Source organism: Leopardus geoffroyi, chromosome B3 (genome assembly GCF_018350155.1).
Source record: "Leopardus geoffroyi isolate Oge1 chromosome B3, O.geoffroyi_Oge1_pat1.0, whole genome shotgun sequence".
Classification (NCBI taxonomy): domain Eukaryota; kingdom Metazoa; phylum Chordata; class Mammalia; order Carnivora; family Felidae; genus Leopardus; species Leopardus geoffroyi.
Window position 1 is genome coordinate 122,985,279 of NC_059337.1, and position 27,180 is coordinate 123,012,458.

Genomic DNA, 27,180 nt, shown 5'->3' on the forward strand with positions numbered 1-27,180 from the left:
CCTACATGCTTAGTCATCAGCTAGGAGCAGTCCTGGGGACAGTGTGGCCTCATCAGATGTATAGTGATGGATTCAAAGGGGGGTGGTAAGCGGGGCTGTCTGTCAACTCTGCAGCAAGTCCTCTTGAAGGGTATCTGAGTGGTATACCTCCCTGACCACCCCCGTGGAGAGGGCCACCCCAGATTAGCAATGAGGTGTTTGCTGAAACAAGAAGGTGAGGAAGAGAGTCACATATTTTCCAGACCAAGGGAACAGCCATAATGAAATGTTGCCTGCTTATTTCCCAGGAGCTCAGTGTCCAAGTGGTGGGATTCCACTTAGCTGTGTTTGAGCATATCATCTGAGCTTGTTGAGGGCAGGCCTCCAGTAAAGATCCCTCTGCATTACTGAAGTTACCCTGATGTGGCTGGTCATTTCACCCCCTTACCCCTGGCTTTCTAAACCCTTACAGTAGTTTTCAACTGCTCTTAGGATAAAGACCACACCTTTTATCCTTTTTGGCCTGGTCCAGGGGTCTTGCCTATTCTTTATTGCATACCACATACCCCTCACTGTCCCTGTTCCAGCCCCACTGATCATTCAGTCTCTTGTCCTTGCCTTACTCATTTCCACCTCAGGGCCTTTGTCTATGATGTTTCCTTTGTCTGGGATGATATTGCGTCCTGTTCTCTCTTCTCGCTACATCAGCTAAGGTTCCCTTCCTCTGGGAGGACCAAAGTCCCCATATAACTCTCACAGTACTGTGTTTTTTGTTTCCCTCGGTGGCACTTATTATAGGCACAGTTGTACATCTTTTGTGGCTGATTGTTTATTTAATCTCGGGCTCTCCCACTAGACTAGAAGCTCCACAGGGACAGGACTGGGTCTGTCTTTGCTGTTCCTTATATCTCTGTGCCTGGTATGCCGGACATGCTCAAATGTTTAGGAAATAATCTATGGAAGACAAGGTGAAGACAATACTGGGATATCCAATACATAAAAATAAAACGCACATAGAAACAAACTATAAGGCAGGGTGAGACATGCTCCTCCAGGGCTGGGAGTGAGTTTTGAGGTCCTTGTGCACCCAACCCCCCTGTCTCATGTTGGAACTGTCTGGAACAGTCTGGAACACAGACTGCGCCTGGGGAGGTGGAATGACTTCCCCGTGTTGGCATGGCTAGTGTGTGCCAGGGCTTGGACTCATACCTGAGACTTTCAACTCCAAGCCCAGGGCTGTCATTGCCAAGGGAGGCTGTGTGTGGTCATATAGCATGTGATTTTGAGGTAGGTGCCTGGCTTCTGTATGGGCCCTATTTTCACTGTTGATCTGAACTTAAGTACATGTGCCTTATCTGGTTTGGCTGTTTCCTCATCTGTAAAGTGGGTGTATTTAAATTTGTTTTTAATGTATTTTAATTAATTTAATTTAATTTAATTTGTATTTTAATATTTTAATGCAAATTTAATTTAATTTGTATTTTAATTTCTTTTTGAGACAATGCAAGTGACAGAGTGCAAGCGGCGGAGGGGCAGACAGAGGGAGACACAGAATCTGAAGCGGGCTCCAGGCTCTGAGCTGTCAGCACAGAGCCCGACATGGGGCTTGAACTCACAAACTGTGAGATCATGACCTGAGCCGAAGTCGGACACTTAACTGACTGAACCACTCAGGCGCCCCAAAGTGGGTGTATTTTAAATGGAAACTTTGAAGATTAAATGAGATAGTATGTGAAAGGGTGCTTTTCATAAACTCTGAAGTATTTTACAAGTGTTCTTACTGTGTCATGTTTTATTACTGTTTGGTAAAAGAAGTCTAAAGCCACTGGTGACAGGTGACAGGGGATACCATCAGGCTCTATCTACCGCTGATGGTGTTGCACTTCAGCCCTCTCTTGTGGATAGGGTATTTTTTATGTATTTCTTCAAGGGAACTGAAAAAGTTAAATTTGGGGAGCATCAGTTCTATGAAGAAAAAAGGAAGTGTGATAGATAGTTGGGGCATCACTTAGCCTCCCTCAGCCTGGGTCCCTTTATCAGTGAAAGGAGAGGGTAGTGGTAACTGATGTCTAGAGGCTTCTTTCATCAGGGAGCCCGTAAACACTCATGAATGGGAAGGAGGCTATCACTTGACAGACTCCAACACACAGAACAAGAGAAGACTGGCCTCTAGCTTGAGAGAGTCTTCTGATCCCAGAAAGAATTTTCTGGCACTGAGGGTAGTTAAATGCTGGAAGAGGAGAAGGCAACAATGTGTGTGGAAGTTGCTTTTGGAAGCTCTTTATAAAGAGAAGAAATACCCCACTGCAGCCCTGCTGGAACTGGGGAAATAGACAAGGAAACATTTGAAGTGATTTCCACCCTGCACATGAGGAACACTGCATAAAATGCTACAAGGTTACAGAAATGCCCTCTCCACAGGCTCTCTCTGGTTGTTCATGCCCATTTCTGGATCTTGTTGCCACTCCCAAGGCTTGTGTACCTGGGTCAAAGCTCCCAGGACCCCCCACCTCTGTTCTGTGTTCTGAACTTTGACCCTTCCTCTCTGTTTACTTTTTCCTTCTCCTCAATGCATCCTTCCAAGAAAGTGGTCCTGGTGCCAGCAGCGACTCCAGATAATAAAGCTCAGCATGGTGACTGATAACTGGTCCTATGTATAAGGCTAATGTGGGGAATTTTCTGCCAAGATGACCAATGAAAGGAAAAAAAAAAAGAGGAGCAAGTTTAATTAAAATTTTTTACCTGCTTTCTCCTCTAGGGTTTTGATGGTTTCCTGTCTCACATTTAGGTCTTTCATCCATTTTGATTTTATTTTTGTGTATGGTGTAAGAAAGTGGTCTAGTTTCATTCTTCTGCATGTCGCTGTCCAGTTCTCCAAGCACCATTTGCTAAAGAGGCTTTTTTCCATTAGATACTCTTTCCTGCTTTGTCAAAGTTTAGTTGGCCATACATTTGTGGGTCCAATTCTGGGTTCTCTATTCTATTCCATTGGTCTACGTGTCTGTTTCTGTGCCAAGTGGTGCAGCCACTCTGGAAAACAGTGTAGAGGTTCCTCAAAAAATTAAAGATAGAACTACCCTATGACCCAGCAATAGCACTGGTAGGAATTTACCTAAGGGCTACAGGAGTGCTGATGCATAGGGGCACATGTATCCCTATGTTTATAGCAGCACTTTCAACAATAGCCAAATTATGGAAAGAGCCTAGATGTCCATCAGTGGATGAATGGATAAAGAAGATGTGGTTTATATATACAATATAATACTACTTGGCAGTGAGAAAGGAATAAAATCATGCCATTTTCAGCAATGTGGATGGAACTGGAGGGTATTATGCTAAGTAAAATAAGTCAGTCAGAGAAAGATATCATACGTTTTCACTCATATGTGGATCCTGAGAACCTTAACAGAAGACCATGGGGGGAGGGAAGGGGAAAAAATAGTTACAAACGGAGGGAGGGAGGCAAACCATAAGTGACTCTTAAATACTGAGAACAAACTGAGGGTTGATAGGGGTGGGGGAGAGGGGAAAGTGGGCGATGGGCATTGAAGAGGGCACTCGTTGAGATGAGCACTGGGTGTTGTATGTAAGCCAATTTGACAATAAATTATATTTAAAAAAAAAGTTTTAGGGAGTGTGATGTAAAACTTTAATTGGTTTTATTTTTTGCTACCGTTTTCAGCATGGATGTGTCTCCCTTCCTCATTTTTAATCCTCTTGAGACTGGGGAGAGATTTCCCAAGCAAGTGTAAAAGTAATTATATTCAAAGACAGATTTTTCTTTTTCCCTAAAAGTATTAAGTTAATTGTCTTTTCTGGGGCTAATTGTCTTTTCTTTGGTCCAGGTGTGAATAGACTGCTTGGGGCTAGTAATAGTTTGCATTTGTAAGTGTTTTTCATATACGGAATCTCATTTTGTCCTCCAAATGTCCCTGTGCCTGGTAGTTGTTTTTGTTGCTGTTTTCCAGATGAGCAAACCGAGGCTCAACTCGGCAGAGCTCACGAACCAGTGCCGGCTCCTGTACCAGCACTGCCCCTTCCCACCTTGTTCTACCACCACCCATAGCCCTGACTGGAGGTGGTAAAACTACAAGGGCCCCTTGAACTCCAACCCAACAGTCCCCGTGAGTTTCACAGTGGCTTGCAAAGGCAAGTCTGCTGCAGACAAAGTTTCTACTAGTTGGTGGGAGAATGAAGACCTTCCTGGGAGTATAGGAGGTTGAAAAGGTGACTATTTCCAGAAGACGATGGGAACATTGGAAATTCTGTGACACCTGATGCTGAGAATGTTTTGGTGTTTTGCCTGAGGATTTTTAACTGTATAGTAATTGAAGGTTGTTAGGACCAGAAAAACCAGGATTAAAGTGAGATCTACTCATATTTTGGTTTCTAGCAGAAATTGAATAGGGTGAAAAATGTAGAAGAGGGAGGCTGTTTTTGAGAAACTTCATCGGATAAATATAGAATATCATGTAGCCAAAGTCATAATGATTTGATCTCAAAGACTAACCACTACAGGACGCAATGGAAGGCACCCCAATCCAAGTGGAAAGGCTTGGGTTTGATCTCAGCTACTTCTTGGCTGTGTGACCTTAGACAAGTTACTTAGCCTTGAAGTCTCAATTTTCCCATCCCTAAAGTGCAGGTAATAATACATCAGTGGACTTCTGCAGGGATAAAATGAAAACAGTGCTTGATATGCAGTAAGCTTTCAAAAATGTTAGTTGATCCTGGAGCTGAAGCTAAGGAGATTGGACTCTTTCCTGTTGGCATCCAACAAGGAAGCCGTTGAGTTTCTTTAGAAGCTTGCGAATGATATGTTTAAATGTGAATTTCAGAAAGTTAATTCTGTCTTGGAAGCAATGTATGAGGAGGGTTGGAAGTTGGAAAAAGTTGCAAGTACAAAGATCATTTGAAATGATCCAAATGAGAGAGATGTGCCTGAACAGAGTGAGTGAGGTGGGGAGGGAGGGAGGGGAGAGGGATGTAGAAAGAAGAGAGAAGGATATAGGGGCTGTCGAGATGGCATTGGGACACATGAAGATTGATTGCACGTGGGGTAGTGTGAGAGAGGTGAGGATAATGGATAATGCCCAGGTTGCTAGCTGAACCTATGGAATGGATGATGATATTAGGGAAGATAACAAATGAGGAAGAACAGTTAAGGGAGAGTGTGGATGAGGAAAATAATAAATTGGTTTTAGTCCAGGTATGCCTGAGTTGCCTGGGAGACATTCAGGACCAGGAGTGGGTAGGTGATGAATGGATTTGGGGACAGAGATCCACTGAACACTGACATCCAAAGGGTGGGGTGAGGGAGGGCAACTAAGAGTTACTTTCACAGGCAGAGTGATTTTTAAGAAGTGGAAGGTTCATAGAAGGGATCCACAGGGCCAGAAGCAATAGACAGGCCTTGGAAAGTGGGACCTGAGAAGAGGCTCTGGTTTGGGTATTTTCAGAGTCACTGGTAACATTGGGAAGAGCTTTGTGAGTCAAGGATGTGTTGGGGACAGAAGCCAGATATGGAGGATGAGGACAGAAAAGGAGGAGTGGAGATGAATTTTGACAGAAGAATTACAGAGTATCTCACAGGTGAGGTAAGAAGGAAGGTTTATGTTTCATTTGAAGTTTCCAAGCCTGTGGCTGAGCAGCAGGTGGGGTGGGAGGGGGGTAAGTGGAGGGGATATGGAGGTATAGAATAAGGTCCTGGGGAGGTGATAGTTAGGAGGTAGGTAATGGGAGAGGAGTCAGTCTGGAAGGGACCATTTTTCACTGAGAAGGTAAGAGTGAAGAAAACAGTTGGGAGAAAAAGTGAGTAGCTGAAGGGGAGAGAAATACAGAATTGTATGCCCACAGGTCCCAATTTCCCCAGTAAAATGGAAGTCCCTGTGGCATCTGCTGAGTGAGGAAGGGGGAAAGGATTCAGTTCAGGGAAGAATTGAAGAAGAGAGCAGACTGGGGAAAAGTTTAAGGGCTGAGTCACCAAGACTGAGAGGGACAGAATTACAGTTGCACTCACTAGCACACTGGGATGTTGGTTTCTGGTACTGATCAGTTAGGAGGAAGGGGGTGTGTGCTTAGATGTCCTCCATGGTGGAATGGTTGGCCATGAAGTCCTGTCTAGATCAGGAGTTAAGGGGGTGGGGAAGGGGTGATATACGGACAGAGTGAAGGGTTGGAGGTCCATGGATTTACAAGGTTAAAGGGATAATTAGGAAGAGATGGGAAATAGAAATAAGGTTTTTAAAAAAAATTTTTAATGTTTCTTTATTTTTGAAGGAGAGAGAGAGAGAGAGAGAGAGAGAGAGAGCGAGCGGGGGAGGGGCAGAAGAGAGGGAGACACAGAATCTGAAGCAGGCTCCAGGCTCTGAGCTGTCAGCACAGAGCCTGACACGGGGCTCAAACTCACAAAGGGTGAGATCATGACCTGAGCTGAAGTCGGACATTTAACTGACTGAGCCACCCAGGCACCCCAAAATAAGGTTGTTCTGAGATAGGCACTTGATGGAGCAGTTCTGGGTGAGGTCAACGTCTGGGAGGCGGTATGAAGGGAGTGAGGATGATGGGAAGGTTAATGAAACAGAAGAAAGCACGGGACTGTGAAACTAGAGCACTGTACACATGGGCATCATACATAGTGGATGGAGTCAGGGTGCAGAAGGTGACTGTTAGCTAGGAGTTCAATGTATCAGTGAAAGTGGCAGAGCAATCTTGGGGTGATGTATTGGTCGGTTATTACTGCATAACAAATAAAAAAATTCTTGGTGGCACACAATAGTAAGCGTTGATTAAGCTTTCCATACCTGGAGATGGTTGGTTTAGGCCAAACTCACCTGGGTAATTTATTGATCTTGCATTTGCAGGTTGGATGGGGGATTTGGCTGATCTAGGTTGGCTATGCTTGGGGTGGCTGCCTGGAATGGCTCTGGTCATTCACCTCTTGGGACTGGCAGGCTGGCCCAGGCTGCTCTTCTCATCATGATAGCAGAAGTGCAAAGGAACAAGCACTTTTCAAACCTTTAGTCATGTTGTGCCTGCTAACATTTCTTTGGACAAAGTCCAGGGATGGGGAAGTACAGTTCACCCCATGGAGATCATAAGGGTGATGAGTGAATCTTTTTGCACAATAACCTAACTGATCACAGGTGGTAGATAAACTCTATGAGGATGGAGAGAGGGTGGATTGCAGATGGCCTAGGACCCTTGAATGACAAAATCAGGAAGAAAGGATGCTGTCTGCTCTGCTCCCATCCTGAGATACAAGTGGCCCCAACTGAGAATGTTTGACAAATAAATCATTTCATTAGAGAAGATACAGGTTATTGTATTGTGGGGATTCATATACAAACAGCAGGAATTACAGAGACCACGGAGGGAAGGGTTCGGAAGAGGCATCAGGAGGCACCTGGCTACCTGGAGTCCTAGACTTAGGAATAAAAGTGGCAGAAACACACACACACACACACACACACACACACACACACACACACACACACAGCTGGTAGAAGAGTTTGGACTGACCCAAGGTAAACTTTCCGGGAGACTTATTATTTTGGGAAGGTGTTGTAAAGACCAGCCCCCACATTGCCTTGAATGGGGCTCTGCGTGCTGGATCTTTCTGACTAACTGAGGAGGGCAGATGCTTCCCGGGAGGAGATGTTTCTAGGGAGAGGCGGTCACAGCTCCATACTATACTTGGGATTTCACAATTGCTTTTACTCTGACAGGGTGTTTGGAACTTTTTTTTTTTGTACTACAAATAAGGAAGCAAGAGGGTGGGTGTGGGAAGGAAACTATTTTAATGGAGATACAGTAATAGAAATAGCATCCATCCTTGGAAAGAGAGACTCTAGGAGAAAGATGGATGGGGGTGCAGAACCTCTGAATAATTTTGGGTGTTATTGACCTTCCCTCCCCCACTAGACTGTAAGCTCTCTGAGGGTAAAGCTGAGCCTGTTTTATTCTTAGCTCTATCCCCATTGCTGAGAGCACACAAAGAAAACAATAGGTGCACAGTAAATATTTTTGAGTGGATGAATGAGTGATAAGAAGCTTAACAGCTTGTGTATCTGTCTCCACTTTAAAGAACTCCAAACTTTCTTTTGGTCATATAGTCAACAAATATTCAGGGATCTTTTGCTATCAAGCAGACGTCCAGGCTCTGGGCATTCATAGAGAGTGAGACATAATCCTTGCCAGATGGTTTCTATCTTCACTTGCAGCCTAGGGAACAGTAGCTAACAATGCAGAGCTATATAGAAATGGTTCAAGCCTCAGCTTGCTTCATCTGCAAAAGAGGGAGGCTTGACCAGATTCATTCAGGTATTCAGGTTTCTATTCTACAAGGCTCCTTGCAGCCTCAATATTCTGTTGTACATTTTGAATCTCTGAAACAGCAAAGCAATTGATGCCTAGTCAGCTTGGGCTTCTATAACAAATATACCATGGAGTAGATGCCCCAGGCAGCAAACATTTATTTCTCATAGTTTTGGAGGCTGGGAAGTCTAAGATCAGGGTGCTGGCAGATGTGGTGTCTGGTGAAGACCTGCTTCCTGATTTGTAGACAACTGTGTTCTTGTTCCAAACATGGTGGAGAGTAGAGAGAGGAGGAAGCAAGATCTTTGGTGTCTCCCTTTATAAGGACCCTATTCCCACTCACAAGGGCATCACCTTCATGTCCTACTCACCTCCCAAATCCCCCACGTACTAATACCATCACACTGGGGATCAGGCTTCCACATATGAGTTTTGCTATTGACAAACGTTATATAAATAGCAGGGTTTCTTTCCTTTCTTTTTCCTTGGGTTTTAGAGCACCTAATGGGACTGGTTTTCTGAGGAGCATACTTTAGGAAGTATGTGTTTAGGCTAATTCTGGTGGACTGATCCTTCTAGAATTTCTTCTGGTTACCCCCATGCCAACTTCATGGGCATACCTGCACCAAACTTAATGTTTTTGTTTTGTTTTGCTGTGCTCAGGATGTGCTTTTTAGAGCACCCAAAGGGTTCAGACACATATGGTTATTCTTTATCCTGATGATGTTGGAAGTGGATGTTCAGGTTTCAGGATTGATTCATACCTGCTAAGCTTCTGTTTGGTCCATTATCCCCAGAGAAGCCGAGCACCCTGCACCTCAGGGAGGATTTGAGGCATCTAGGATGACTTTTCTCTCTGGAGGCTTGAGGACAAAGAGACTGGGCTGCGTAGGGGTGTGGCCAGAGGCTGAGAGGTGTGGACATGCCACACCTGTCCACAGGAATTCTTGATCAGGTAGAATTCCACAAATCAGGTAGTTCCAAGGTAAGGCACTGAATCTACAATAGGAGCTGTTAACTTCTTTCTCCTTTTTTTGGATTATCTATTTGGGTAGGATGTGGTCTCAGGTCTGGGATCAATGTGGCTGTTCAGGTGTATGGGGAATGGCCATGTATTGTTAAGACATAGTATAGGGATTGAATTCAGATCCCTCTCATGTCTCCTCTGGATAAGAGCAAGGTCTGCTGATTGTTCTCTCTGTTTCAAAACCATTTCCCCCACCATCTAAAACACAGTGGCTCTCCAAGACCTCCTTAGCTTTGGCACCCAGGAGCCTTACAACTCTGTCCTCAACATGACTTTTTAGCTTAACGTTTTCGTCTACTCCCACACATCCTACATTCCAGCCAGATAGGACTTCTTATTGCTTCCTGAATACCCCTTGATCTTTCACATCTTCCTGTCTTTATTTCATGCCTTCCCTCTGTGGATATACCTCCCCTGTGGCTTGGTCTAGCAAAACCCTTCATTCTTTGAAGCGTAGTTCAAAAGCCTTCTTATATCTCTTGGCCAGTCACTGGCTCATCTTTTGTGCTCATGTAACACCTGTACATATCTTTATTAAATTACCAATCACCTCCCCTTATGATTGTTACTCATATATCTGTCTCCCCTCACTCCCTAAGCTTTGGCTGGGATCTCTGGGGCTTTGGGGCCTAACATGCTGGTTGGTGAGTGGCAGGTATTTATTGGAGATTTGTTGAATGAATACTTGAATAAATGAGTGTGAGTTGTGTTGAATATAATAAATATTGTGACCTCTTAGTGTCCTCTGGTTAGCCTGTCTTAGGCTCACCTTTCTGAGTATATAAAAAGACCCCCCTGGTTTGGAACAACAAAAGCCCAACCTGGCTTAGCAGAGAGATGGAGTTATAAGGTATTCTTAAAAACAAGATGTAGTGTTGTTACCTTTCAAGCATAGCACATTTTTAAAAGCTAAGATATAAATAGATACTAATAAGTAAAGTGGGAAAATTAATGCAAAATTACAGGTTGTATTGGTCCTGATTGTATAATAATATAGCATAAAGAAAAGACCATAAACATTTCAGGATTATTCACAGAGACCAGAAGTTGAAGCCATGATGGTAGAATAGTTGATTTTTTTTTTATTTTTAAAAACTTTAAATTATTTTTACTGTTAAGTAAAATCTAGAACTTTGTAGAGAAGGATGTAATTGGAACTTTCAACCTTTGAAGATAATGGAACTGGATTTGAATGATTGCAAATTCTGGATTAGCAACCCTAGGTTGAGAGGTTTGTCATTCTATAAGAACTCACTGTTTGTTATAGGGCAGAGTTGGCACAGGTGGGTCCATTGAATAACATCCAAATTGTGTTTAATTACTGCAAGGTGAGCCCAAAGGTTTCATTTCACATGCCTGTTGTATTGACGGGTGAGTGGTGTATGTCTTGACTGTTTGGTTGAGAAGGATTCTGAGGTTCCATCTGGCTCAATAGAAAGGTTTATGATTGATTAGTGAAGTGTACTGTGGACATATGAAGGAGTATTCGTGTATTTGCCTTCCTTGTCTGAAAGGTCCCCAGATTATGAGGCTGACATGGTGCAAAAAAATACAAACACACTAATTCAAAGGGATACATGCACTCCTATGTTTATAGCAGCATTATCTACAATAGCCACACTATGGAAGCAGCCCAAGTGTCCATAGATAGATGAATGGATAAAGAAGATAAGGTATGTATACACAATGGAATATTATTCAGGCATAAAAAGAATGAAATCTTGCCATTTGCAATGACATGGATGGAGCTATTATAAGTGAAATAAGTCAGTCAGAGAAAGACAAATAGCATACGATTTCACTCATATGTTGAATTGAAGAAACAAATGAACAAAAAGAAAAAAAAGAGAGGAAATCAAGAAACAGACTCTTAATTATTGAAAACAAACTGATGGTTACCAGAGGGGAAGGAGTGGGGAGATGGGTTAAATAGGTGATGGGGATTAAGGAGTGCACTTGTTGTGATGTACAGGTGATGTACTGGGTGATGTATGGAATTGTCGAATCACTATATTGCACACCTGAAACTAATCTCACACTATATGTTAAGTATACTGGGATTTAAAATAAAAAATGTAAAGAAAAAAATAGTAAAATGCATATTAAAAAAAACCAACAGAAACAGTGTTTTGTTACTAATCATTTGACATAATGAATGAAACACCGGACTTATTGTTCAAATGCTAGAATTTTTTAAATTTAATTTAATTTTTCCATTAAATATAATTTTTGTCCAATTTGTTTCCATACAACACTCAGTGCTCATCCCAACAGGTGTCCTCCTCAATGCCCATCACCCACTTTCCCCTCTCCCCCCTACCTGCCATCAATCCTCAGTTTGTTCTCAGTATTTAAGAGTCTCTTATTGGTTGCCTCCCTCCCTCTCTGTAACTTTTTTTCTCCTCTTCCCCTCTCCCTGGGTCTTCTGTTAAGTTTCTCAGGATCCACATATGGGTGAAAACATATGGTATCTGTCTTTCTCTGACTGACTTATTTCACTTAGCATAATACCCTCCAGTTCCATCCATGTTGCTGCAAATGGCAGGATTTCGTTCTTTCTCATTGCCAAGTAGTATTCCATTGTATGTATAAACCACATCTTCTTTATCCATTCATCAGTTGATGGACATTTAGGCTTTTCCCATAATTTGGCTATTGTTGAAAGTGCTGCTATAAACATTGGGGTACAAGTGCCCCTATGTATCAGCACTCCTGTATCCCTTGGGTAAATTCCTAGCAGTGCTATTGCTGGGTCATAGGGTAGTTCTATTTTTAATTTTTTGAGGAACCTCTACATTGTTTTCTAGAGCAGTTGTACCAGTTTGCATTCTCACCAACAGTGCAATAGGGTTTCCGTTTCTCCAAATGCTAGAATTTAAGATTCAGTTATATTACATTATTGGTTCTGTGACCCTTGAACAAACCATTCTCTCTCTGAACTTCAGTTCCTTCATATGTAAAAGAGAGTTGAAAAAGTTGACACTTTGTTGCCCTGAAGTTTAGATGAGAGAATGTTTCATAAACTCTGAAGTACTCCACACACACAGTGCGTGCGCGTGCACACACACACACACACACACACACACACACACACCATATCTTCTTAATACCTATTGTTTGCTCCATGCATGTTTTATGATGGTTTCCATGTGTGTTGTCTGTTTTACATTCTTGGTTCATGGTACACACAAGCTGTGCTGATTCACTGACTTGGCCCACCACTTCACTTGGGACTTTCACCAAGTTCCCATATTTTTGGTTATCTGTGGTGTTCAAGACTCTGCTTGAGTCATTTTGCAAACATTCCATTTGGCCATGGCAAGTCACAAGTCTGAGTGGGGTGTCAAAAGTTGGGCACTGTAACGTTAGATGGGGAAGGGTGCGGAGGTAGGGTGAGGTGAAGAATTTGGGTCATTAGTAGTATCAAACTATTGTACAACATTATGGGAAAGATCTCTAAAGTCATGGTGGAAATAAGATGAACAGAGATTTAGCAATGATGATAATGGTAATGACTAACATTGATTACATGCTTACTGTGGGCCAGCCTCTGTGCTAGAAGATTTATGTGTATTCCCTCACCCTTTGAATCCTTACAGAAGCCTTTCCTGTAGACATCAGTATTACCTATCCTTTATAAATGAGAACACTGAGGTCAGAGGGATTAAGTAATTGCCATAGATTACAAAGCTCCTATATGGTGGGTCTAGGATAAGAATCCAGTTCTGTCTGACTCCAGAACGTAGCTCTTGACCAAATTCTAGAATACCAGAACCTGGGGGTGAGGATATCCCTTGAAATTTACTGGAGAGAGGCTTAGGACAAAGAATGAGCAGCCCTGTTTCATGCAAAAGGTGGAAAACTCAAGAAATGTGTCCCTTGCATGGGTATTTACTGATGGTAGGACTGCTGTTATGCCACAGTTATGAGACTCAGTCCCAAATTAGTATGAATGAAAAGGCAACTCTGTTCAAGAAACGTTTATATAAATGATAGTTCCTTTGTGGGTTTTTCAGAGGAAAGTAGGAGATTTAGGGGATATTCCCTTAGATGTTGAAGTTGGTATGGTGCAGTGGTTTTGAAACTGTGCTCTCTAGGACTTTGGAGTTTTCTTGTGGTAAAATCTTGAGGACTATTGCAGAAGTCAAGGTGGAGTCCTGGAGGCAAGATTTCACCTTCTACATCTACTGAACAGCTCTGCTTCTGTCATATTTTGAGGTTTCATGCACCGTTTCTTTTTCTAGAAAAAAAAAAGGGCTTTGGTGGCTTAATAAAGGCAGATCCCTTTTCTCATGGAAAGATCTCTGGTTAAAAGGTCCTAATACCTGGATCTTAGTGCCACTTCTGCTACTGCCCAGTTGTGTGATCTTAGACACTTGCCTGACTGTCCCTGGGGTCCTTCCCTTCCTTCCTCAACTACAGAGTGAGGAGTTTGAGGCAGGTCTCTATGCTCTTATCCAGCTATAATATTCTGTATCTCTGAGGCGGGTTGAGGTGAAGTTGGAAGTTGTGCCTGTTACACTGTCAGGGTAGAGTTCTAGAGCCAGTGTACCAATTGTCTGACCCACATACATATCTGTCCTTTGAATTCTCCAAACTTCCACCTGCTTCCTCACCTTAGTCCAGTCAGCAATCATTCATCTATGGTTTACTCTGTGCCAGGCACCACACCCACCTTCAAAGCTCCTAAACTGCTAATACTTGCCCTGGTCAGGGAGGGTCCCAAGATTGCTCCCTTGCTGTGTCTTTTCCTGCCACCCCAAGCCTTCCTTTCTTTTCTTTCTGCCTCCTGTGTTTACATCTCTCTGTAGGACAGAGTATGAGGGTTGGAACTATTATACCCTGTAAGGGTTGGCATTGGGGGCAGTGGTCAGTGGGAACCTGAGGGTGTTCCAACAGGTGGGCTCATTGAGTCATTGTGTTCTGCCCAGGCACCAACAGGGTTTAGATCCCCATCCGTGGCCGCCTCTCTCTCTCAGGTGGTGACTTCTTGAGTAACTGTAGGAGCTGAGGTCTTGTTTGGCAGCAGCATCTCCTGTTCTCAGTTCCTCAGCAACAGATAGGATGGGAAGATGTGAAGGGACAGTTCTCTCACAAGGTATGGAAGGAGAGAAAACTGGAGAGTACTAGCTGGTTCCCCACAGCTATTTTAGATAGAGGAGACCAGAGGCCTGGGGTGAGGGAGAAGGAGTGCAACATGAGAGGGTTTGGGGAAGGGCATTCTGGACAGTGCAAACAGCAAAATCAAAGTCTCTGAGGTTGAACTGTACTTAGCAATTTCTGAAAATACCAAGGGGGCGGTATGTGTGGGGTCCAGTGAGAAGTCAGGGATGAGCTTGGAGACCTAGCAGGGGGCCGAACTATGCAGGGTCTTGTGGAAGACAGGGAGAATTTTTCCTTAAAAATTTTTTTTGAGTGCAGTTGACATACAGTGTTACGTTATGTTACAAATGTTGTACATATCTCAGGTGTACAGGGTAGTGATTTGACATGTTTAAACATTTTGCTGTGCTCGCCACAAGTGTAGTTACCATCTGTCACCATACAATTACAGTATCATTGACTGTATTGATAGGGAGGACTTTGGATTTCTTTTTAAGTTTGTAGAGAAATCATCGGAGAGTTTAGAATGAAGGAGTGATGACTTCTACTTTAAAGGTCATTCTGGCTGCTGTGCAGAAGATATCCCATAAGGGGCAAGGACAAAGCAGGGACACTGGTTAGGAGGCTAGTTAGTACATAGTCCAGGAGACAGACAAACACTGGGATAGCTTAATTGGCCAGTGTAACCAAAGCTCTTCCCTATGAGGTCTTGTGTCACTGGGCCAAGCCTGGAATTCTCTGCTAAAGATTCAGGGAACCCTGGAGAGCATGAGAGGTAGAGAAGGGGATATGGTAGATTAGGTGGGGCTGTAGCAGGGACTCTTAGACCTAATTCTGCCCTTTATGAATGGCATGACTTTGGGAAAATTATTTAATCTCTTGAGGATCTCAGTTTACTCATCTATAAAACAGGGATAATAATAGGTACACTTCTTATGGTTTCTGTAGGAAGTCACGTATAACATACTTGGAGTATGCCTTGCACAATGTGTGATATGAGTACCACTGCTGTTAGATATGTGTATTGCCACAACTGTAAAACAGCCTTTCCAATGGCTTTCCAAAATCATGAGTGGACCAAATGGCCACTGGCCTTGGTCCTGAACACGCCTTCCTGGAGATGGTGTTCTCTGGCATAGCCCTGGTCCTGCTTCCTGTACTCGTGTTCCCCATTCCCCACTGTCAACCATTGCATTACACTGAAAGAAGCATGCTCTGCACCTCACACCTCCGAGGTGAACCCCACAGATGCATCTGTGCCCCATGTTCGCCCCATGGTGAAGCTGGGGGCTGTCTGGTTTGGGTGTGAGCAGCTCTAGTCTGTCCGGAGCCTCTGCACATCCCCCTGCCAGCTCTGGCACTACTTGCTTTGTTAATGGAGAATTTGTCAAGTAATGGGAATAATTATCACAGTGGGGGCCTTACTGTGCCCTGGAAAGAGAACAGAGAGAGTCATCCCAGCAGCCCCAGACATGATTGCTGGGCAGGCTTATTTTCTCTTGTCTGCATCTCTCTCCCCATCTCTTGCATGTGTTTGATTTTTTCTCCTTTGTATAGAGAGAGTTGGCTAGGAGAAAAGACCTGTAAATTGCACCCTTGCTGGGCTGGTGCTGCGAAGCTGGATAAGATTGTCTTCTTGGACTGAATAATTTCCCTCTTCCCCTACCTCCTTTAGGGGGACAGATCGGCTAAATATCTAGTTGATTTCCCCCCTCCCTTTCTCCTCCTCCCTTCCTCCCCACCTCCACCCCTCCCCTCCCTCTTTCTCCCTGTCCCCTCATGTAAAGAACTCACTGACTCTCAATTGAATCCTTTTTAATGGTCCCAAGAGGCGAGGATCTTGAAGGGTGATTATCTCCATTATAAATTATTAACTCCCCCTGCAGCCAGATGGTTTCCCAACCCGTGGCTTGGAGCTCTGGGCTGGGAGAGAAGAGGACGGGAGAAGGGAAGAGTCTGAATCATGAATGACCATGGCTTCTTGGATTCCTGGCTGAACCTGGGGTGCTGGGGAAACTGTTGGCACCTTGCAAGGCCTGAGTCCTGCATTCTGTGGGCAAGTGTTTGTTGTGTTTTGCCCACTAGACAACTCAGGGCTCCCTTGGGGATGGAGTAGAAGTGGTAGACAGGGGAGAAACTAAATCCATGGATTATGTTTGATATGAAACTTAGAGGCTTGTCAAGATGTGGTAAGAAGGCATGATTATTATCTTACACCATGTAGTCCTTTACCTCCTTTGATATTCACAACATCCTGGAAGTGTATTCACTGTTCTCTCCAGTTTACAAGAGATAATAGTTTTCCATAGGTCACTTGGCCAAAAGTTAGTATAAAGACAGAGGCTTGTTCTGACCCCCACTCTCCCCTGCCAAGTGGTCTTTCCCCTGCACCAGACTTCTCCTTCCCAGTTGCCTGTGCTCTACTCATCCTTCAAGTTTCCATGTAAGTTCCACTTCTCTGAGAAGTCTTCACTGACTTCACTAGGCCAGTCACATCATGTTCCTCTGGACTCTGTTGCACTACATGCATAGACCTATTTACTACTGGACATACAATTCCAAAGGCTGTCCAGCCTCTTCTGGAATATCTCCAATGACAGGAATGACAGGAACGCCCACTTCATCTTGAGATGGTCTGTGTGTAAGATAAGGACTCAAATACTCTTCCTCAGATTTATTATCTTTAAGGGCTGTAGAGAACTCATGAGATCTCTCTTCCAATTTAATAACACCTCAGGCCCCTGAAGGTACTGCTCATGCTACTGCCGAGTTGTCTCTCTAAGCCCCAATACCCTGGTACCTCCAAAGGTTTCTCATGTAAAGAGACTCAGGTATGACTCTTAACATTGTCTCTGTAATTGGGATGAATTTTAAAAGATGTCCATCTTCCCATCTTACTGTCCCTGAGCAGGCCAGGTGAGAGGTACCAACATCACCCATGCTGCCAGGATGAAGTATGAATATCAAGGGCAACAGTAACAGCAGCAGCAGTGATGGTGAACATTTACTTGGTACCTATGCTTAGCATGGTTCTAAGGGCTTTACCTTGTAGTAGATGCCTTACTATGGCAGCTCGTTATTCAACATTTTATAGATGAGGCAGCTGAGGCACACAGACTTGCTCAGAGTTACACAAGCAGTAAGTAGTAAGTCTGGGATTTGAACCCAGGAAGTCTGGCTCCAGAGCCCAGGCCTTTGACCTCTGTGAATGGGGTTATTTATCCTAACACTGTGTTCTATTTGCACCCTAGAGATGGACCACTGCTGTATCGAGCCCATACTCGATAGAGCCTTCTTCTCACCTTTGATCTACCTCCTTATATTATTTAGGCTCATGTCTTTCCTTTCTACTAGCACTTAAGTGCCTTGAAGAGTTTGAGCTACTTTTTTAGTCTTTCTCTGTATAGCATGGGTGCTCTATGGTTAAAGAAAGTTAACAGAAAGACTTCCTTTCAGTTTACTACCTACCAGCTTACTTACACCTCTCTCAGATAGTGGGGCTCAGAATAAAAATCTAATAATAAAATTGACACAAATGATCATGTCTTTTTCCTCTAAGTTATATTTTAACTAGTCTAAAATTGCATGTAAACTATCTGTCACAAAACACATGCAGTCTCTCACTTGTGTCATCTTGTCTCTTTGATCCCTCCATCCTAGTCTACTATGTAGTTACAAACTATACCTTCCATCTTTATGGGCTGTTGATTTTGGGGGGATCAAGCCATATAGCTTTCCATTTACCTCCATCAAAGTTTGCCTTACTAAACACAGGCTGTTTAAGCCTATATGACCTCTTGGGATCCCACAGCATCATCTGGGATGCTCACAGACTGTCAGTGTTGGGTTACCCACAAACATGACGAGTTTCATCCAAGCTCTTGATGAATGTGAGGAATGGGGCAAGGCCTGTCCTCACACTAGATGCTGCTTCCCAGAAGGCTCACCCTCTTTGAATGCTGTTGTTCAACCAGTGACACATCTTCTTGGTTCTATACACCTTACATTCCTCAGATCATGAGAAACTTTTCCAAAACAATGCCTGAAGTCCATATGTATTATAACTCCTATGTGTCTCTACTATAGGAGATTACTATTCTTGACAGAAAAGGAATTCAAGTTAGTCTGGCAAGACTACTTAGTTTCTATGGAAAATTGAGTTTTTTTAAAAAACTATTATAATTAAAGGCTTTACAAAATTCTCTCCCCACCTCTGGTCTCTTTTCAGCACAATAAAGCTCAAACACCCTTCTCTGTATGCCCATTTGACTGACTGGAGTTGAGGTCCTTAGAGGCCTCCCTAATCTCCCTTACCTTTCAGGGAGGCATAAAGACAGCTAACAGAGGGTAGGGTAAGCTTGGTGGCCAAGACACCTTTAAGACTAGACTCAGCTCAGCAGATTTCAAGGGAGGAAGAGAAAATAGGAGTGGGAGGTGGTGGTATGCTTGGACATGAATACATTGTGAACAGAGGGAGCTGAGTGAGTTTCAGCATGGGCCAGGAAGAGAGGACAGTGAGCTCCCTGTTGAAAGACCCTGTGGATGTTTGTCCATATTTTCCCAGATAAGGGATTGCCTTTGACTTGAAGTATAACATATGTGTAGAAGATTATATACATTGTGCTCAACCAATGCATTTTCACAAACTGAGCCCAATGTGTAACATCACCCAGGTACATAAATAGAACTCCTTTACTCCTTTGCCTTCTTCTAGTCAGCAACTCCCCCAAGGGTAACTGCTATTCTGACATTTAATATCATAGAGTAATTTTGCCTCTTTTTGTACCTCATATGAATGGGACATACGCAGTGTGTGCCCTTCCGTGAGATTCTTCCATATGCTGTCTGGAGATGAAGACCTGTCATTCTCACTGCTCTACAGCATTTTGCGTGAATAGACTATGATTTATTTGTCCATTCTACCGCAGATGGACATTTGGCTATTTTCTAGGTTTTGGCTATTGTGAATAGCATTGTTATAAACATCTCATGCATGTCTTTGGTTGGACATATGTAAGCATCTCTGTTGGTATATACCTAGAAAGGGAATTATGGAGTCATGGGGTAAAAACATTCAGCCCTAGTAGCTACTGCCATATAATTTTCTGGAAGTAGTTGTACCTCTATCCTTTTTAAAATTTAATAAAATTGAAAAGTACCCTATGAGATAGGTATTATAATTCCCATTTTTTTGGATGAACAAACGGAGGCTCAGAGAGATGCCACAGGCTGAATAGAAATAATAATAGGTCTGGGTTTAAATGCAGCCCTGTCTGATGTCAAAGCCGTTGCTGTGCATCATTACCCTGAACTATTTTCACATCTTGGAGAGAATTCATGCCTTTACCTTCTTCACTGCCTGCTGTAGAGTCTTCACTGTTGCATTAAGGTAGGGAGGACAGCATGTGAAGCTGCCCTAATCATATAGTGTCAGGAGGGGCATAGTTTAGTCAATTTAGTGAATCTCTGAGGCTATTGTATAAGACCAAACCTGCCTTCCCCTCCAAAGCACCTAGGGATAGAGCATGCCCACATCCTATGCTTTTGCCCAGGAACATGGGTGAGTGGGGGTGTAGAGCACTGGTGGTGGGGGGTGGGGGGTGAGCCACCTGACACATGTTTCAGGTCACAGGGAGTCCTGAGAGGTATGGGTGGCCATATGAAACGAAATCTTCTGTCAATGTGTCAATTACAGTGTTTTTGGAGGTCTAGTAGCCTAATTAAAACTTGCTTAAATGAAAAAAAAAGTTGTGGTTCATACAGTGGAAGTCCCAGGATCTATTGGACACTCGGCTTCAGGCCTGTCTGCATCTAGGTGCTAAAACCTCACTAGAAATCTGTCTTTAGCCACCTCTTGGCTCTGTTTTTTCCCCTGTTGTCTTTATACTTAGACAAGATCATCTTGGTATCTATCATCAACTCTGGGCTTCATTCTAACAGTTTGACAGCATGGTGAGAAGAGAGGACCTTTCTGTCAATAATTCCAGAAAAGGGCCCAGGGTTAACTCTGATTTGACTCTATTTGGTCAACAAGTTGGTCCCTAAACTAATGGCTGTGGCACGAGATTGGAATGTTCTAATTAGGATCTGGGATTGAGATAAACCACACCTGAATGACCAGGACTGAGATTGGTAGTGAAAGTCATCTTAGCTTCAGAGTGGAGTGGGGATGTGGTGAAAGTGGGGTGAGTAAAACCAACAGAGAGCTATTGTATGGATTTTCTGGTTCTGGTGAAGGGAATAAGAGGGAAATCAATGAGCATTTCTAGTGGAAATATGGCAAGCAAGTCTGAGGACTGTGGCGTGCCAGCAAGGGCTGGGCACGAGGACAGTCACCATCATGCCTTCACATACCCATCCTGGCTCTAGACACAGGCCCCATTTTCTCCTGCGTCTGTCTCAAGAAGTGGAGGAAATGGAGGGAAGGGGTGGAAGGGCAAATGGCAGCCAGCTCTTCCAAGCCAGGCCTCATGCAAATAGCCCACAAGTGGCAGTTGTGAGAGCCACACCCCTCCCCCAACCCAAGCAGTTGGATTGTGAGACATTTGCAAAGATGTTAACCCCACGTAAAAAGTGTGCCATTTGATAATTATGTAAATTAGCTGGCAATTAGATAATGTCACTCACTTTCCCTCTCCTGCTAGATTCCCACATAACAGAAAAGCGTTTGTGCTTCTATGCCAGCCCAGACCCTCTCAGGCTCTAGGGCAAAGCACTTGTACCGACAGCTGCCTGGGCCATCCTATGGCTCAAGAGAGAGTGGAAGTAGGCTGACTGGGTGGAGAGGGCTCTCTGCTCCCATTTTCCCACTTCTTGAGCCTTGTGTATCCCTGCTAGAAGGCTAGAGAAGGCTGAAAAATAAACACCTGGGGCAACTGGCTTGAGGCCTGTGCTACTTAATGTAAGGTCATCTTTAGCTTTTGGCCATATTGGCAATTTCCCAGAGGCCATGGGAATGTCCACAATCCAAGAAAGCAATGGAAAGTCTTTAGGAGAGAATGTGGGCAGATTATAGGGTGTCAAGTCTAGATGAACCCAATTCTGATGTTACCAGTCCTGAAATCAGATTCTTCCTGGCACCTGTGGGAGAGAAAACTTGGTTTTCTTCAGATAGCCTTTTGATCCCCTTTGATGCAGGGAGGGGAACATGGGTATCTCCAATGCTGGTCTGGGCTGGAGGGAAAGACTATGAATCTGACGCAAAAGACTCAACAGGCCGGATGGAGTTGCCACCCCAAAGCAGGCTGGGAAAATTCCCTTGATCTTCCTTATAGGGGAGTGTTCTGGAATGCTTAGTTCTTAATTCATGGGTTTCTTCAGATAACTAGGCATATGCTACTTTGCCTTTTGGGATCATCTGAGGTTGGCATCCAGAGAAGTGTGGGAGGTCAGGACTGCTGTCACTGTGTAAAGTGAGGTAGTATGGAGGCCACTGCATAGAATAGAAGTCAGATGATGCATAGGGATGCGCTTCAGCTTCTGTTTTTACTTTCCATTCTCTCTACATATGTTTCTTGAACTCCTGCTCCATGCCAAGGCCCTGTGGCAGGCAGCATGGTGAAGCAGACCCTGTCCACAGGGAGTTCTCCATCAAGTTTTCAGAACCTGAGCTCTTTGTTGCTGTGCTTTGTATCTCTGAAGCACACTTGAACCCTCTAGGTTTTGATTGCTTTAAGAACAAGAATGTTTTTTTTTTATTCTGCTTTGATAGAGCAGTGTCTGGAATGAATCAGAGCTCAATAAACAGATTGAATTGAGCAAGTCATTTAATTTATACAGACAAATATGTGACTTACAGAGGTTCAGAGGTGACTTAATAGATAGTATAGATCAGTGTGGAAGTTTCTGGGACTGTCTATTTCAAGGGTTTCCCATGTTCTTGCTCATCCATAACACTGAGACCTCCTTCAACATGTCCTTTCCTCCCACAGGTCCTGCATTGGCTTTGGCCATCTGAGCCTAGGCCTTCCCTGTCAGCCAGTGTACTCCTTGGTTTGAACTGGCAGGACAGGGAGAGGAGAGGGAAGTTCCCCCACCTCCCCAGGAGGTGAAGCAACCAGGGTGGTGTCACTGAGAAAATTTTCCCAAGCCTCTCGGGCTTACACACACTGAGCTCCTTTATGGCCACATGATTTTTATATTCTTGGCTCATCAATAATTCCAGGATTGGAATACCTCCCGTAAGAGGCTTATTCTTTCTGCTCACACCTGCCTTGCTCCCCCTTTTCTGGCCCCTCCCACTAACCTAAATCAAATGCATGATATGGGGAGGGGACAGAGGAGCAGCTGTCTTCTGAGCACATTTCCTGAAAGGGGCCCCTTTCAACAAGTTGATTTAAGGAAATATGTGAACGTGGCAGTTGTTGAAACCAGAAGGAGTCCTCTTTTCAGAACCAGGGTTTCCTCTCTCCCTGGGATGTTGCCTTTTGCCTTGGTTGGCATACTTCACCTCACACAATGGTCACATTCATCGAGAGTGGGTCATGTCTCATCACCTAGCCTCCTGATAATCCACCTCTGGCTTCATGTCTTCTATTCACTCCACCCTAAAAGCATCGGCCTACTCGTTGTTCTTCACACATACCAGTTTGCTCTAGTCGCAAGGCCTTTGTTACTATTACTTCAGGGACGTTCTTCCCATGGCTAATTCCCTCACTCTCTTTCAGGGCGTTCTTTAAATCTCACTTTCTCAAAGACTCGGATTTGTGGTCTTTGACTATTTCCACGGTGTAAATACGCCTAGCATAGTTGGTTCCATGCTACTAAAGTGACCTTAACCAGTTCAAAAATTTCTGAAGTTTTAACGGTTGGCTCTGACAAGCCCACATGATTTACACTTCCATGCTGCTGTGTCTGTATTCTAGTTAAGCATCTTTTGTACTTCCGGAGGTAGTACATGCCACACTTCGGGAAGCACTGCTTGGACAAAATCATGTATAGAATAAAGGCTTTCCTTATGTTGGCTTCAGTCAACCTCTTGTTGGTTTGATCTGTTTGTTCAGTGGGCATAGATGTTTGTTCCTGGTTAAGGAACATTTTCCTCTTCAAAGCAGGGGTAATAACCAGCTTTGCTAATGGCATCATCATAAAAATCGTGGACAGTAATGGTCTGATAGAGACTGTGGTGAATTACCGAATGTGCCAGTTAATAAGCAGCAATTTGAACAGCTCTTGGAAATTATACTCATTGCTCTTATGTGAACAAAGAAGTCTCCACTTGGCTAGGTGGGCCAGAGTCTGCCTTCAACATCTAGATCACCCACTTGACTGGGTTTTTGTGCACTTCCAATCAGTATAAAACATATGGAATGTGTTCTAGGTCTGTTGTATTCCTCATTTGTTGTTCATTCTGAAGTTTTTGTAGTTTTTTTTAAAAAGTACTTGTGGTTTTATATACTGCCCCTACTCCACAGACGTACATACACTCACATCAACAACAGTTCTTCCTATCCCTTTGTATACAAAATAAGAAAGTAAAGAACCTAGTGTTTATTGATAACCTGCTATCATGCCAAGATCTTCCATACATGATCTCATGGTGTCCTCTCTCCAAACTTAGAAGTTATTTTCCTCTGCTTTATTAGTGAGGGAATAGAAGCTCAGATAGGTTAAGAAATTTGCTCAAAGCTCAACATAAAAGAACCAGGTTTCAGACACAGCCTTTCTTTTTTAAGTCTCAAAACACATTTTTTCCTATAAGAACTTTTCACCAACATTTATTAAGAGATGAGAGTTGTTTTGTTCGTTACTCACTTTCTAATTTATTTTTGCTGATTTTTATAAATATTTCTTTCACAAACTTAAAAGTGGGAATCTGTCTTAGGCCGCCTACACCCAAGCATTGGATTGTCAAGTTGAAAAAGAAAAATCTAAAAAGAAATCAATGTCATTTCATGCCTCTTAATAGGTAAATAAGTTAAAATTATGTGTGTGTATTCAAGTGTATAAAATGTTAGTACTTAACTTAAAAATAAATTTTAGCTATGTGACCCCGTGATATGAATATTGTAAAAATGTGCTGATACGGCTTTGGGAGTTTTGTACTATTTTTGCATATGGAAAAACTGCGTGCATCATTAGGCACTGAGCTCAGGGTCCTGCAACGGCTCTGGAGGAACCTGGGCCATCTCTCCTGTTTGAAGCACCAGGCACTGGGGGAATCCTTAGAATAGCCAGACTCATAGTCAGCGCTCCATCAATATTTGTGAATGAGATGCAGTATTTTCCTGACACCGCCCTAATCTTTCTTTCTTTTCTGCCCGCACCCCTTCTCCCTGCAGATCTTTTTCTGGAGTCCTGAGAGGCAGGTTATGGGCAGGACTGCCTCTGGTCCGCACCATGAAGTCTGAACCTGCTCCCGCTCTGCCCTGGGCCCTGCTCTGCCTGAGCACTCAGCTTTGGGCTGCCCTGCTCCCTGCAGCCCCCCGCTGCTAGGAGGTAAAACTTCAGGACTGGTCCTTGGCCTGTTTTTGCCTTTCACCTGGCTCACCTCACTGCTCACGCCTCCTCCATCACGGCACCCCCAGCCCAGCCCTCTCCCCGGCCTCCCCGGCTGGGGCGTTTGGGGGTCCTTTGGGAGGAGTGCAGTGCTGAAGGCTTCCTCCTGCCGTGGACCTTCTTCTCCTTGAATCAAGGCCTCCGGATCCACATGGATAGCTGAGATCTTTTCTTGGAGAAAGACACTTTGCTCCTCACTCTAATCCCACATTTTCCCACTTGACTTTCCTCCTCTTCTGCTGCCCAGTCTTTCCCCCCCTGCTTCTTTATTGGATTTCTTGCTCGTGCACCCATCTGGGGCCGTCTTGTTCACTTTCCTTCTTCCTCACCCTCTGGATATTTGTGCGTGTGCCTCCTTCCTTTTGTGTGCTCTCTGTACCCCCCCCCCCCCATCTCCTCTTCCTCTCTCCCTTCCCGCTGCCAAGGGGGATTGTTCCCCTCAGGGCTGTTCCTTGCCAGTCTGCTCCTCTGGCCTCAGTCCTGGCAGCCACAATGAGCTTCACTGCGCACTCGGTTTTCTTCACCCTGAAGGTGAGTGTCCTGCTGGGGTCACTGCTGGGGCTCTGCCTGGGCCTCGAGTTCATGGGCCTCCCCAACCAGTGGGCCCGTTACCTCCGCTGGGATGCCAGCACGCGCAGTGACCTGAGCTTCCAGTTCAAGACCAATGTCTCCACGGGGCTGCTCCTTTACCTGGACGATGGCGGCGTCTGTGACTTCCTCTGCCTTTCCCTGGCAGATGGCCGCGTGCAGCTCCGCTTCAGCATGGACTGTGCGGAGACCGCTGTGCTGTCCAACAAGCAGGTGAATGACAGCAGCTGGCACTTCCTCATGGTGAGCCGGGACCGCCTGCGCACGGTGCTGGTGCTTGACGGTGAGGGCCAGGCGGGCGAGCTGCAGCCCCAGCGGCCCTACATGGATGTGGTCAGTGACTTGTTCCTTGGCGGAGTCCCTGCGGACATACGACCTTCTGCCCTGACCCTTGATGGAGTACAGGCCATGCCCGGCTTCAGAGGATTAATCCTGGATCTCAAATATGGCAACTCAGAACCTCGGCTTCTGGGGAGCCAAGGTGTCCAGTTGGATGCTGAGGGACCCTGTGGTGAGCGTCCCTGTGAAAATGGTGGGATCTGCTTTCTCCTGGATGGCCACCCCACCTGTGACTGTTCCACCACTGGCTATGGTGGCAAGCTCTGCTCAGAAGGTAAGACCTTCTTCCCTAGTCCTCTCTTACTAGAGACCCACCCACTGCATTGGGTGAGGCCAAGACCATGGATAGAAACCACCACTATCGTTGAAGGGCATCTTTAGCTACATGTTGGATAATTGGGTCCCTTTGGAAATCCTTCGATTGCTCTCAATGGAAAACCCATCAGATCTTGGCAAGGAGAGAATCCTGGCTACTCAACCATGGGCTTCTTACTCAGATGTTTGGCTGTACTCAAAGGGCTAGATGGAGCAGGCTGAAGGATGTGTGCCCCAGATCAGCTGCTTCCACTGCAGACAGCAGGGTTAGCACAGAGCAAGAATCTGATAGAAATGGGCAATGTGGCTATCTCTGTCCCTCCTGATCCCTTGAGAGTTGGGCCCTTGGGATGGGTGGGACACTCCTCATCACTTCCTCCTTAGTCCCCAGGAAAAAGAGTGCCCATGCCAAGGAGAATGAGGGTGGATGGATTGCAGGTCCATTCTTGACCCGCTATCATCCCAGCCCTTCCATTTGCTTCTCATCCCACAGTCTTTGGGGAGGTTCCTGGAGGGTAGAGGAGGCAGCTGGGGATGGGACTACTCACCTCCTCATTCTAGCAGCAGGATTTTTCATATGAGGTTCTTCTTTCCTGTCCTCCTCCTCCTCTCCATGTACTGAGAATGGTTAGGAAGGCACAGAGACTGACAGGAGCCTTGTCTAGCCAAACCCCCAAGGGGGCTGGCAGTACTCAGTATAGCCTTGACGAGCCTCTCAAGTTCAACCACAGCTTCCCAGGGAGAGGGAAGGTGAGGCTCATGCCTGAGGACTTAGATTGCCCTCACCTTATTCACCAAATTCTGACTGTATGGGATTAGATCCGAGAGAAGTGGCCCAGACTCTACTTTGACAAGTACCTAAAATCCAGATTCATGGACTCCAGGACTCATTGAAGGCCTGGCTTTGAGCAGGAGGAAGCACTGAAGTGACAAAGAATGTGAGAACTGACCACAGGGGTATGCATGTTGAGAGGCTGGAATGAGGAGGAGGCAAAGAAGTTTGATTTTCTCCTTTT

General features: G+C 44.6%; 1 protein-coding gene across 36 annotated transcripts in view; it reads left to right on the forward strand.

The window, feature by feature from the left end:
• The window catches only part of NRXN3 (neurexin 3), a 1,571,803-nt gene that overhangs the window by 41,768 nt on the left and 1,502,855 nt on the right, over positions 1–27,180 (forward strand). For all 36 annotated transcript variants that reach the window (XR_006705193.1, XR_006705194.1, XR_006705195.1 and 33 more), the window contains exon 2: positions 24,706–26,123. Coding sequence is in view for 33 of the 36 variants with exons in the window: in XM_045451709.1 (XP_045307665.1) it covers positions 25,415–26,123 (709 nt within the window). In the remaining 3 variants the exon portion in view is untranslated. The remainder of the gene's footprint in view (positions 1–24,705; positions 26,124–27,180) is intronic.